Source organism: Pseudopipra pipra, chromosome 1 (genome assembly GCF_036250125.1).
Source record: "Pseudopipra pipra isolate bDixPip1 chromosome 1, bDixPip1.hap1, whole genome shotgun sequence".
In the NCBI taxonomy this organism is placed as follows: domain Eukaryota; kingdom Metazoa; phylum Chordata; class Aves; order Passeriformes; family Pipridae; genus Pseudopipra; species Pseudopipra pipra.
The window spans coordinates 13,112,461-13,127,106 of NC_087549.1; the positions used below are offsets into that span (position 1 = coordinate 13,112,461).

At 42.6% G+C, this 14,646-nt stretch overlaps 1 protein-coding gene across 1 annotated transcript in view; it reads left to right on the plus strand.

The window, feature by feature from the left end:
- SNTB1 (syntrophin beta 1) overlaps nucleotides 1-14,646 on the plus strand; it is a 111,582-nt gene that overhangs the window by 93,020 nt on the left and 3,916 nt on the right. The window contains exons 4-6 of the mRNA XM_064645905.1: nucleotides 5,731-5,870; nucleotides 12,287-12,483; nucleotides 14,218-14,408. Of these exons, the coding sequence (XP_064501975.1) occupies nucleotides 5,731-5,870; nucleotides 12,287-12,483; nucleotides 14,218-14,408 (528 nt within the window). The remainder of the gene's footprint in view (nucleotides 1-5,730; nucleotides 5,871-12,286; nucleotides 12,484-14,217; nucleotides 14,409-14,646) is intronic.

Here is a 14,646-nt window from a genome sequence, read left to right on the forward strand (position 1 = left end):
CTTGAGAATGGGTGTCTTGTCCGTGCTCAGCAGTGCTCGTAGCTGAGGCTGTCAATGCATCCCTGGGCTCTGCTCAGGATAGCACAAGGGTTGGATCCACACGGTCCCCACCTGATCTGTGTGGCTCTGGCTGCTTGCATAGTGGTGGTACATGTGCATCACTTGCTGCTCACTGCTTACAGGAGGCAAATATTGTACCCTTTTGGGGATTTTCATGTGTGCATTGACTCTAATCTATATCTGATAATGGCACAAGCCACCTTTGACCCATCATTGAGGTCAAAGACAGAGAAGAAAAAAACCAGACACATTTTCATTAGCGTTTTTTTTCTTTATCCCTAAACACTGTGAACATTATTTCCTGTTTAAAACTACAAAGTTTAGCAGCAAAACACATCTCATCTGCATGTGGTGTGGAAGATGTTGATATCCCCTGCCTATGGCTGTCACTTACACCCACTGCTGTATTGCAAATTGCCTCCCATCAAATGAGCTCACAGAAATATCAGTGTTGTGGCATATGCTGGGGTTTGCAGGATGTATTTCTGCATCCCTGCTGTTCATCTTGCAAAAATCCTTTTCAGTCCCAGCTGTTATTTTCAGGAACTGCCAAGTAGCTTTTTGTAAATTAATCAAATTTATTCTGAACATGGATGTAACCCTTCATCAAAAGACAATGAAAAGGCAAGAAATACATAGCAGAACATATCCCAGCCTGTGTCAAAGCTGGCTTGTCAGCACGGAGAGATTTTAAATAAAGGAGGAGGGAAAGTAGCAAGAAAATTCTTTCTTGGTTGCTCTTCCTGTGCTCTGTGTAAGGGGATAGTGTAGGTCTGGAATTTGGGAGGAGGTGATGGAAAAGGGATTTAAACAAACCACTCACTATAAACATAAACTTGCTACCTTCACAGTGTCTCTGAAAAGGCACATTCTGGACACTTGCTGCAGTTTATAATTTGTTTACTAAACAAGGAATGTAATTGAAATATCCCTTTTGAGGTAATGAAAATATAAAACAGCTTTTCAGAGCAGACCAAGGCCTCTAATTTAATTATCTGTGAGCCTCATAGATCCTTTCATCCATGCCTGGCAGCCTGAAGCAGATGAATAACTGAAATTCAGAGAAAACCCTTTTGAAAAGGAGACCTGGCAGATGAAAGAGCAGAGGGCCAAACAGTTTGTAAAAGGATTTATCTCCACTGAGATGCCCATTGTCTTTATGGCAACAAATTATATGTGAAAACTGTTAAATGTGATCCCCATTGAAGGGGACAGGGGTCCCCATCGCTGCAGGCAAAACAAGCTGGCTTCTCTGAAATACTGTTTGCTGTGTATCAGAGGAGTTATTCTTTATAAGGGTACATTGTGAGCAGTGGCCTTAAGCACGTGAGCAGTTACCAGAAAACAAGCAGGAGCAGTCCTACAGGTGGCACTGAGCTTGTGTCATCATGTGCAGTCAGTCCTTCACACTGCAGATCTGGCCCTAAAGCAAAGCCTGGAGCAATGCTGCCCCACCTCTGCAAAGGCATCCAGAGGCAGCCGGAGCTGCTCGGTGGGACCTGGTGTGTCCTAACCCTGCGTGAGCCGCCTGCTTTCTGCATCAGAGCACATTTGCTTCTGTGTCAGCCAAAGGCTGATGGCCAAGTCTCCATGTAGCTGCTTGAAATACAGCAGCTGTTCTTGCACACTTTTTGTCCGCCTCCACATTTACATCTGTTCCTGCCGTGTGTGTTACAGGAGCACTTGACACCCCAGCAGAGACTGCAGTGTCCATACGGAAACACACACATTTAGGCTGACTTTGCAGAGGAAACCTATGGCTGAGCAAGTCGTGGACACAGGTCTCCTCTGGAGTCATTCCAGGCCCAGCCATCATATTGTTACACACCAAAAATTTAGATTTTATCCCTGACATACATGGAATATTTTCTGAATTTGGAAAGGTAAACCAGAGAGGTACATATGGGAAAAAGTGGGATTTCAACTTAATGGGGTGAATAATGAGGAGCAAAGAGGTTTGGAGTAGGAAAAAGGATTCTTCACTGCACTTGGGTTTTTTTTCTTACAATATGTTCTCCCTTTTCAGGTTGGTCCTTGAAGACTTTGATCTAGAGGCACAGTGTGTCTAGGAAAGAAAGAAATCAAGTTTGCTTCTGGTATAAACATTTATAGCTTCATTGACTTGAAGTGGAATTTCTTCTGGGAGTATAAGCAGTGACCTCAGTGACACAGGGAGAGGGAACACTGGTACTTTTTGCTTAGAGGTACTTGAACAGCACCCAGAACACCAGCAAAATGTTTGCTGATTAATTTTTTTCTGGAGTACTGATTTTTCTTTTCCATAGTTCATCTAGATTTGACCTAATGATTTTGACTTAGAAAAAGGGTTGAGTTTGAAAAGTTTTTTAGAGTGGATGGTGATTTTATTTGTCTACAACAAAGATCAATGCACTTTGAATTTTATATGTGCAAGTGGGAACTGGAGCAAAGAAACTGTAGTGTAAGTTCCAGAATTCTGCAAAATTCTGGCTAAGAAACTGCCCCAATCATTGTCTAAAAGAGTGCCCCTAAAAGGTATCTCAGATGATACTTAAATTTATTTTTACAGAAGTATTTCATATTATCTTTCTGATATGTCAGATTTTAAAACCTTTAACACTTGAGCAAATCCTTCACTTAGCTGCCCATAAGCAGTATGTTGTTTTGCTTTTGTTTTGTAATTTGCTATTATACTCATGCTTGGTATGACACTTGCTTGATCTGGATTAATTTCCCATGCTGATTTGTGCTGAATGTGCCCTGTAGGCTAATGATATATTTGCAGCCTCTCTTCTTCCTTTGTAAAATCTGCTATTACCATTCACAGGACAGCGTGTTCTTTTTGACACCTCCCAGAAGTGCCAACTGCCTGTTGAACAGCACAACATCAGCTGTTACAGCCTGATCCAAACCCCAACGAAATAAGGGAACAATAATGCAATTCGAGGTTTTTTAAGGAAAGGCAGTATCTTTTATTAGATCAGCTGTTACAGTTGGAAAAAAAACAGACAGGCTTTCAGGCACACAAATCCTTCTTCAGGTCTAAAATAGCAGCAGTATTGCTTACACCAGCATTCCTCATCAGTGAGGCAGCTATGGTCCCAGCAAGGTTTAAAAAATGTGTTTAAAAGTGTGTGTGTATTGCGTGGCCCTTCTCACTGGGGAGGGCTTCATAGCAGGGCACAGGCAAACATAATTCTCCTCCTCTCCCCTTTCCAGTACACATCCTACAAACATGGAATACACCTTAGAAGGAGAGGTAATATAAGGTCACTTATTCTTGAGAAAAAATCTTCAATACCTTGTGACCAAGCCACATTTTCTCCACAGTCACCCTGGTATGGGGAAGAACTGGAGCAAAGCTGTGGGATTCACTGTGCAGGTGGTAACCTCAGGGTACACGCTGAAAATTCTGTCTCCTAATGTTTACAGCTGTCCAGCAAACAGTTGTGGGACCAGCTGGCAAAATGAGTTTTGGGCTCTTTCTTGTGGTTGCTTTACAGGGAACAGTGTTTGCCAAAGTTTCTGCAGTCACAGTTGACTAACCAGCCACTTGATAGCAAAGCTTGTGATTGAAAATACTACACAGGCAGAGTGGTTCTGCAGAAAAGCTGTGAGCAGCTTCCCATAGTCTTTGGATTGCTTGTGGTCAGAGAATTAAAAAATAAGAAGTAAGACCCCAGTAGACTGCCTGCTTACTTCTCCAGAGAGTGGATCCGAACATCCTGCTGTTTTATCCTGGGAGAGATTTCATATTTATCTTCCTTTTTATTTTCTGGAAATTTTCAAAAGTATGTACTACTTTCTATTTAAAGAGCATAGACAGGTGCTCCAAATTTAAATGTTAACATTAACCATAACATTTATTTAGTGTTAACTGTAACACTCATCTCTATATTCCCACGCTAGGAACTAGAGTGTTAGCTGTAGTTAATAGCTGTGGCATTAGGAAACCGAGGATGCTTTTTGCTCATGTGAATATTTCCATAGTACATGGGCTCTGAGAACTCTGAATTTTGCATTCTTTCTGGAGTGTCTTAATAGGTATGTAAATTATTTGGCTTCTCTGTTCAGCCCTATTTGAAAATGAAAGGTTGTGTTTTAAGAAACTGTCACCACAAGAAAATTGTAAATAAGTGTTGAGGGCTCTGAAGAAATTGAAGAGATTTCAATTTCAATTATGTTGATGACTTTGATTCGTGACCAGCCAATGGGCAAGTAATGCTGTAAACAGGAATATGATAATAATGATAATAATCATTGGAAAAGCATCATTCCGAGGGAAAAATACATCTTGAAAATTATGCAAGATAAAAATCTTACTTTGAGATCTGCTTTGGGCATTGGTGTTCTGGTATGAAGTTATCTTGAAGTCTTGAAAGCCCTTAAAAGTTTAGAAATTTGTGGGACCTTGTCTTTGTATAAAATACACGTGTTTCAAATGTGGTTCTCAATCTGAATCCATCACATAAAACACATCGTACTTAAGGATCTGAACTACCATTCCTGCCTGTGCCACTCCAAGTCTGCCCAAATTTTTATCCCTTTTATATGTTTCTCCACCCAACAATGTTCCCAGTGACACATGCCCATGGCAGGTAGGCTGGCATCAACCATAAACCCGCACAGACAGCTGCTTCTGTATCTCAGGGAAGGTTTAATGCAGGAGTCATGTAGACAACCAGATTCTCTGGTGAATCTCAGAATTTGTTTCAATCCCTTTAAGTACCTAGCCAAGACGTTTGAGTTTGAAAGCATGGCTGTGTTACTGTGGGCTCAGGCTTCTTTTTCTTTATGTTTACCAAATGGAAAATGATTGTCTGTGAAAGAGCTTCATTCTTACTTGAAACTAAGGTCCTTTCATATTCTCATCTATTTTAAGACACTTCTATGCTGCCAGAGTAGAATAATTAGAAACCAGAATCCATACGTGGTCCTCATAGTAGTAATTGTGTAGCCACGTGGACTATCACACCTCTAACCTGCAAAATATAATTCCACATCTGGATTCTGCAGCGAGTAAAGGGCTCTGATGTCTCAGTCTTTGGAAATCTTCGACATATGGGTTTGAAATGCGGAGCAGATCCATCACTGAGTCAATGCTTGAGATCATCCCCATGTTTAGGTTGGACCTCTTACAAATAGGCACTTGTAAAACTGGAAGAATGGTATGAAAGAAGGAGAAGCAATGCAGACGTGAACTGCTGAGGAAAAAAGATCTGCTCCCAAAGCACTAGGTTTTACTACCTGTCACTCTTTAATAGTGATGACGTTGCAGCTTTTTTTCACTCACGAAAATACAAACAGCAGCAGCAACGTCCAGCATTCAGATTAATGTGCCAGCTACACGTGAATGGTGCACATCATAAATATACATTAAACATCCTTTCATGCATACCACAGCTAAGTAACAGCCAGCTCCACCTCAGTGTTCTTCCACATTTATCAAGTAACCCATGGTAAGGGAAGGCTGGAAATGGCAGTGCTAATGGGACCAGCAGATGACATTGCACTTTACTCCGTTTCTGCTGCATCTGGTTATAAATCCATGTGGGAGATGTCAAAAAGCCAAAGAAGTCAAACTCCCTTTTGTTCATTTTCTCACCCAGGACTCAACATGTCCTTTGGTCAGGCTTTGCATGATGGTAGCTTTTTTTCTTGTTGCTTCATAGAGACTTTTCTCTTTTTCAGGTGCCAGGAGACAACGAGAAGCGCTGGAAGCCAGTGTTAGTGGTTTTGACAGAGAAAGACCTCTTAATATATGAGAGCATGCCCCGGATGAAGGAAGCTTGGTTCAGCCCTCTGCATACCTACCCCCTGCTAGCCACCAGGTACCTGTGCCTTTTTATTATGACCACTTCAAGAGCAGTGGGAACAGCTGAGTCAGCCAGGAACAGGTAGAGCTGGTGCACAGCTGTATTTCACACTTGAAATGTTGTGGTTTGAGAAGCAGGTTCTTCAATGGGCCAATGTGCTGAGCTTAACTCCCCTCTTCTCCTCCATTTCAAGGTCTGGCCAAGGCTGATGGCCAGGAGCACACCAGGATTATGGATGTGACCATTTGGCCTGGATACAGAGGCAGGAGTGCTGAAAAAGCCAAGAGCTTGGTCTCCTGAGATTTCTATCTCAGTGTGCAGACCTTAGGGCTTAGCAGAAGCACTTTGATTTCTAGTTGCTCCTCCAGACTGAAACAAAGTGAAATTGGCCCTAAGTTGAACGTGCTGGTGTGGCAGTTCTGCACCACCAGCATGGGGCTTTTGGAGACACTTTCAGCACAGCTTCTCTTCCTTGTTCTAACAAATGAATTCCTGGCTTTTTTTAGCTTAAAATGGTGAGCTTGGAAGACACATTCTTGAAGAGAGGTTGGAAATAATCATTTGCATTGTTTTGGAGGTATCCATCAACACTAATTCAGAGAGAGCTTTCCCATGGTCATCGTTATGCAGTGGAAACTGTCTGTGCTTCTTGATGTGAATCTTAATCATGTTTCTCTGCAAGTATTGTCAAAGGGCTTGAGAAAGAGCTCTTGTTCCATTGTTTTGGCCTTGCTACAGGCCTCCATTATACCATTTTCAATGAGTTCTAATTCAGAAGGGCTGATTGCACATGGCCAAAAGCAGTGGGTCTCTCACTGCACTCTCATTAGTTAATTTTTGTTCTCTGTCTCTTAGTTGTCTCCTCAAATGAACCAAGGCTTTGCTGCTTAGTCATTATATTAAAAAAATGAAATGGAACTCAGTGAATTACACTGATGGTTGTTTGTCCCAGTCTACCCACCCATGATGGAGTTTTCAGACTTCCTGAGAATCCAGCTTCTGACTCACTCTTTGTTACTGTAACATGAGGCAAGAGACACAAGCTTTGCAGCTTGCAGCCTGATGCGTAGTGTGGTGATGAATGTTGAGAATTCCAGGTGACAAGTCTCAGTGAAAACTGGGTAGTGTTGGAGCTAGAGGCTGTGTCCATGTGTATCACTAAGCCTTAAAATTTGAGAAGCAAGAGTACCCCAGCAGAAGATGATGCATTTCCTTCCCACTGTTTTGGGGTTTCATTTGTATATGGCCTCAAGTCCTCCTTAAAGTGACTGGAGATCCTGTAGTGCATCCTGTCCCTTCCTGCCCACATGCTGTCACGTGTAAAGACAACTCTTTGGTGAGTATTGCCAGCCCTCATCATCAGTGACCTCCAGATTACTGCATCCAGCAATCTAAGTCCTCATCTTGGAGGGCCCGTTAGTAGATTATTTTTCCTCAAGAGGTCACATTTGATAACAGACCGGATTGCCTTGGCTGGGGATAGTCATCTCCCTGTATGATGGGATACCTGCCTGAGCGGAGAAACATTGGATTTCAGGATGGAGGGGAATGAGAAGTTGCACAGCACATGTGTCAGGCTGATGAAGGCTGGGGGAATGGTCTGTAAGAAAACCAGGATGCAGTTCAGAAAGGGCAAGTGTAACGTTCAATGCTGGGGAATAATCCGCTGCACCTTTGTGGGGTGGAGTATGAGTGACAAAGTAGTTGCTCTGCCAGGAAGCACCTGGACAGTGTGGCAAAACTGCTTAAATCTAAGGTATTATGTTTTTGAGAGGGGATAATAAAGACAATCATCTTGGGTTATAGCAGAAATGTTGCATGTTGGGCAGATGTAATAATCATACCTAACTAGAGACCATAAGTAAAGCCTGAGGTGATACACCACCTTCATGTGAGGAATTGCACTTCCAAAAAGTGCCAGTTAACTGTGGCAGGTCTAGAAGAAATCAATGCAAATATATAGAAACACTTGCAGTAGGGGAATTCTTAAGAAACCTTAGTTGTTTAATCTAGAGAAGTCCATGGAAAACATGTCAGTAGTTTTCAGGTATGAAGATGAGACACAAGTAGGACAGGGGAGCATCTTCTCTTCATCCCTCCTGGATACAACAGGAAGTAGTTGACTGCACTTGTGGCAGGAGAGGTTTAGAGTAGGTCCTGGGGAAAAACTTGGTGTGCAGGTGAGGTACTGGATTAGATTCCCTAGGAACAGTGCACAGTTCTCATCACTGGGGACTTTGAAGGATGGGTGACACAGCAGTGTGTCAGTACAGTTAGCCCTGCTCTGTGAAGGGGGATTTGCTGGGTGACCTCCTGAGAACTGCTCCAGCCCCATTTCTGTGATTTCTTACTAATATCACTGTGAATTTAATATTCAGGTAAAAAGGCAGCAACTATACAGAAGCTGGCATTCAGAATGGAGTCATGATGTGATAAATACATATAAATACATGAATCCTCAAGATGAGCAGATTACATAAATGGACAGATTCCCTAAATTATTACCCCTATTGTTTTGGATGATTCTGATTAAAACCCTGCAGGGTCCTGCTTTTATGACCTGTCACACTGAGTACAGTTATACCAAAAAAATAGAGAGGGTTTGCTTTTGGTATTGACTGCTGTGTTCATTCTCGGTCAGTGATTACCCTCCTCGTGACAAGTTTTTTAATCCCCTCTGTGCATTGATCAGTGCAATTTAGAACTTTTCACCTGGAAAGTTTGCAGAGTCCATGTTGTAATCTTGGCTGCTTCCATCTTTCAGATTTTTATGAGTCCTTGGAAAAACATTTTTGCTTAGCTAATGCATATTTGAAAAGCTGCTGAAACTGGAAAACTTCAGTGCCAGATACTGTACAGAGTCATGCTTAATCTACCCAAGACATAATGAGCAGAGAAAATTGGAAAGTGGTAGAAGGATTACAATCTTCTTACAGTCCTTTAACAGCAGAATTTCAGCATGCCCTTTTTGTTTGTTGATAAGTTTGCCTTCAACCTCTGGATGCTATTAAGACCTAAAAATATTTTCCAGTCAGTCTTTTCCATCTTTGTGTGGAATATAAGTAATAGCTCAAATAAAACTGAGATCAGATTTAAGTTGTTCCTTTAAATCCCTGCACCAGGAGGCACAGAAGCTGGCACACAGCCCTGACTCCAAGGACCTTTTTGTCATAATCTCTGTTTCAGTGTTTCCTTATGCCTGAATAACAGTGCCTCCCTCTAGCATAGGAATAGGGCTTAAGTAATTACATCTTAAATGTTTGCAATCAAATTCTGTTATCTATCATAGCCAGATATGAAATGAAAGGGAAAAAAAGTGCAGTCCATGTTGGGCTCTGATTAAAGATCAGGTAAGTAGCTTTTGTGTACAGCTGAGGTCTGTAATCAGAAATTATTAAAGCAGCTTAAGAGCTAATGACATAAAAACTTGGGGAAGGGGTTTGGGCACTGATTAGTTATCTGGGAAAGCGAGCAAAGGGACAGGCAGAGAGCATTGAGTTCCCTGAGAACCCTGAGAAAGTGTATGAGGTGCCCTGCAAGTTCTCTGCTTGTCTTCCAGAGGCAGTGAGGGTGGTTGTGGCTCCCTCCACGCAGATGAATTGAGAGCATGTGCATAGGTTTCCAAAGAGTACAGCCATTCCAGAGCAGGTTTCAAATGCTAAGTCAGAGTGACATAAGAAAGATCAGTGATAGTGGTGTTCTAACCAGCAGAGCTGCATGAGTATCTGCACGTGTAGCATGGTCTCTTCTGAGATAAATCTTGAGTGAGTGAGCAGCTGAAGGCTTCCTTTGAATGTCAGTGCTGGTTTCACTGTCCTTTCTGAAGAGGCCTCTAGATTTGGCTGTTGCATTACATTGTTGAAGCTCTTTCCATAGCATTAGGATGAGAAGCAGGTCCCAGTGCATCTCACCCTACGCCAGCACTTCATGTTGGATCCTATCCATCTTGCTATCACACATTTGCAACAAATAATGCTGAAAAGGCCCCCGGAACATAGAGAGACAAGGGAGAAATGAGAGAATATTAGAAGTAGAAACGAGAGAAGATCAGAAGTGGCTCCCTGGCTCCCTGGAGCGCGCCAAGAGTGGTATTCAGAGCCGCTCCAGTTCCCCGTGCTCTGTGCGGAGGCTCGGTCGTGACCAGCCTTCTCCTGCCCTCTCGCGGCTCTCGCTGTGCCGGGAGGAGCGATCAGCGCTCAGTGCTCGGTGATGGGAGGAAGGGGCGAGGGGAAGCCTGTGAGGTTTCTAAGGATATTTTTGCCTTTTAAGGTAGTTTTATGGTCTTTAGGATAAAGTATCTTCTCTGTAAATGAAACATCTCACACAAATGTAACTTTATTAAAGCTTGGGAATCCTTTGATCTGTGCCCAAATACATTAGTACTGACACCTGGTACATAAATACTATCAAATATTCCCCTGCATGTTTGTCTAGTTCATGCTTAAGTGCATGACTTTACAAAGCACTATCTGTAGTTGTATGATAGAAAAGGGTTTTTTAATAGTGAGACTCGATTTTTAATAATGAGGGGATAGTAAGAGAAGGCAGGCAAGAATAAATGTTCATGTTGGATGTCTACATACTTTACTTTGTAAAGTATATCTTCATTCTGTCCATATGCTGAAAAACCTACAATGCCAGTGGTATGGATAAAGCATGAAGGTATGGAGGTGGTGTGTGTTTTTAGAGGAAACAAAACATTGGTATCATCTGTTTGTCTTGCATTCAGTGTTGTAAGTATGAGGAAACAACTTTTAGCACAGCTGATGAGTACTGCATACAAGAGAAGGAATGACCCAGGGAAAAGCTGGAATAGTTTTATTTCTGTTGACAAACTTGATGTGATTTTCTAGGCTGATTTCTAGGTTGCTTTCCCACAGCCTGGTAGCAGAAGGCAGCATGAAAGTGGTGGCCATGCCTATGGCTGGGTGACTGGCTGGGGACAGGCAGCAAGCAGATGTCACTAGAGATTTCAGTTCCTTGGCTCCTCCCTTAATTATCAAGATGCAGCTTCTGCTCAGAGCTTGCACCCTCTCACGCCAAATGAAAGGGAATTCAAGTTTTTGGGTTGTTTGCTTGCAACTCACTCCCCGACTGCAAAATCTGCCCAGAGCGCACTTAGGAGGCCCTGAGTATCAAAGCTGAGTGGGGCATTAACTCAGCCCTTCTAGAGGGAAAACAGCTTTGCCAGCCTGCCCAGACAGAGGGCAGGGCAGCTCTGACCAGGATGCTCTGCATTTCACTTCCCAGGAGCTCCTGGGACCATAAAATCCATGAACCTGAGCATGAACAAATCTTGCAAACCTTCCAGCAGGGTATGAAAAAGGGGCACATCTGTTTGGCACCATGTGCATCCCAAATGCCAGCACAGACCGTCAGGGAACTGGGGAAAATTTCAGTTATCCTGTGATTAGTGTTTCAGCAACTGAAAAGCTAAAGTTGTGCTTTGTTTGTTCTTTCCTTTCTGCTTTTTCTTTTCCTACTCCTACACTGTCAGCTAACAGGCGACTATTCTTGTAGACACAAAACAGTAATTGGAGGGTAAATTAGCATTCAGTAAATGATTAGTATAATCTAATGTTATATCCTTCAGCACAAGTGTTCTACTACCATGTTACATACTTTATAGTGTCATATGAAGTATATTGTTTGCCTATAGAAAGGAAAACAGGAGACACAAGACAGAAAAAAGCTTTTCAGAAGAATTTCATTTTGTGATTGCCTCAGAGGGTTAGTCTCTGAATCTCAAAGAGTGATGAGTTCCTCTGGATTATTCTTTTCAGAAGAATCAGTGTTGTGTTTCTGAGTGAATTCTATATTGACTGTCCATGCTTCTGCAGGGAAAAAAACCCAATGCAAAAGGGCAGTCTTAAAGAAAAATTAATAACTATGAAGTATTGATTTTCTTACTCAAAATTATTCTGTGTGATTTGTGTTTGCCCAGATGAACAAACCTTTCCTGGTCACAGGAGATCAACCGGGCAAAAAAATGTTAATTGCAGACAAATGTGAGAGAATTTCAGATTACAAGTAGCTGCAACATTTTGCATTTTACAGGTTTCTTATGGGAAGAGTAAGTATGAGACAGTACTTGGCATCTGCATATTTTACATATGCATATATATACATATATTTTATCCAACAGTATTTATCACTGAGTTTGTCTGCAGATGTTTAAGGTTTAGGGCAAATGTTGCTTCACAGTGAAAGATGGATTCAGCTGCCTCATCTGAGTGAGCACTTGTATCTGTGGATCAAACTCCATCATCACAGACCAGTCAGTGATTTCTCTCAGTTCCTCATCCAAAGGGGTGTTTTGTACAATTCATTAGGAAATTTTGGGACATCCATGTCATCACCTGCATGTCCAGGTACTTCTGTGCTCACTGTCATTGTTAGAATTCCCTGATGTGTATTAAATCCAATTGTAGGTTGGTTCATTCTGGCCCAGGAAAAGGCTCACCACAGTCAGGGATGGATTTGTCTTTTGCGACCCGTACTGGCACAAGGCAAGGGATTGAAACCCATCTGTTCAGGACGGAGACTAGTCGAGACCTCTCACTGTGGACGAGGAGTGTGGTGCAGGGCTGCCACAATTCTGCAGAGCTCATCACAGAAATCACCACATGTGAGTAACACCTGCAGCGCCATCCCCACACCGTTCTCATGACACTCATGGGAGTGGGACACTTCTGCTTGATGTGATTCATTTAAAAATGTGCATGTTTAAAATACTGTCCCCTTGGTTTCTGAGCGGTCCCAGCTGGTGTGCTACCTGTGGCCAGTCACTATGGTGCTGACTTCTGGTTTTATTTTCAGCATGTTGTTTTAGACAAAAGTCTGTAGTCAGCCATGTAGGCTTTCATGTCATGGAGGAATGATGGTCAGAGGTTTGTCTAGAAACACGAAAAAGAGCATTTTTCTGAGATTCGGGAGACTTCTGCAAGTCTGGCAGGAGTTTCTCCTGCAGAGGGAGGAGGCAGAGGAGGACTGGCACATTCACAAGTGTGAATTGGTCATTTATTCACCCAGCTCTGCACACTTGAGTAAAAAAAAAAACAAACCAACTCAATAGCCACATTTTGATGGGTAGTCGTTTCCCTCCCTGAACATCAGGGTGTCATTTCTCAGCACTTCTGTACGTGCAAAATCGACTGGAATAAAAGTAATCAGCTGCAGATGCTCTGGAGTGATGCCCTGTCTGGTCAGATATCTGCTGGCCTGGGGTGGCTCTGTGGTTTTGGGGCTGTGCCTTTCTCCTAAATGCCCTCAGGATTTGCAGTCCTTTCCCTGGTCACTCTACAGCTGGCAGGGCCGGTAATGTTGAACATTATCTCCACTTGTATCCTAAAAATGTGAGAGCAGGAGCCAAAGCACAAATCCACCCACAACAGGGGGCAGTTCTGGTTTCTTGAAGCATCAGGTACAGCCACGTGCTGCTGAGCACAGGGATTCGGGCTGGTAGGCACAGGGAGTTCAGGCTGCTTTGGGAGGGCCCCTGACAGAGAAACCAACCAGAGTGCTCAGGGGGACACGTCTGTCTCCTCAGCACAGTGACATGGATGCCAGTCTTTCTGAAAGCAGAAGGAGAGCATCACCCCCTTCTTTTATAACAATGCTTTTATCTCAGTGCCAGTGACCTTCCTTGACAGAATTGGTCACAGGAAAGTGATGGAATAGAGAATTTGGGATGTGAACACCAAAACTCTTCATTTTCTTATTTGGATCATGGCCTCTGTTTCTGAGCTGAGAGGAAGATGCAGCCTTTCTGCCGCAGTAGCTATTATATACAATTATCTGGGCCCTTTTTCAATTACCACGACACTAATGAGGACTCAGGAGTGCCTTCATCTTTGCCAGAATACTTTAGGGAAACCCTTTACAGCTTCTAATTTTCTCATGCACTGTGCACCGCATTTATTGATTTTGGCTGTGTCTGTCAGGCACAAAAAGAAGAGTAGCTGTGACTTTGTCAAGGTTTGGAGGGAGGAAACACCAGTCTAAGCCTTCTTAAATTTCAGTGTACTGGTTTTTTGTCAGCAGGTAGATGTTTGCTGCAACATGAAGAATGAAGTTAGTAACTGAAAGGATGACATCAGTCCTGCTACTGCTGAGCACAGTTTTAGTCTGTTGTGTTTACACCATAACTTTGCTTGGACCTTGCACAACAGGATTTTAGTTGTTTTTCCAAACCTGCAGGTTGATAGAGGTTGACAGTTAGAGCATGATTAGCCCAGTTTCAGGAAAGGTTAGTTTTCCACAAGATGGCATTGAGATCAAATGCCATATGCAGGTATCTGCAGCCAAATGGAATTTGGTGCTTTTAGGAACATTACAGACTAAATTTTGATTTCTTCTGCAGCTTGCACATACAAAAGCCAGGAGTGCCGCCTGACCATCCATTATGAACATGGATTCTCTCTTACAACTGAACCACAAGATGGTGCCTTCTCCAAGAAAATTGCACAGTATCCCTACGAAAAACTGAAAATGTCTTCAGATGATGGGATAAGGATGCTTTATTTAGACTTTGGAGGAAAAGATGGAGAAATTGTAAGTACTACTTTTAGAAAAGGGATGCATGTTACCATCTCTTTTGTGATCCTAAAGGCTCTGGGTGTGGAGAAGCACTAATGAAAGTTGGACTAGATGACCATTGTAGGTCCCTTGCAACTGAAATACTTTATTCTGTTCTGTTCTATTCACAACAGTTGGACAGTGCCAGGTTCCAGTACCAGTATTTAGATGCTGTGCTTTCTAGTACAGCATGACAATCTGGTTATAGAAAGAG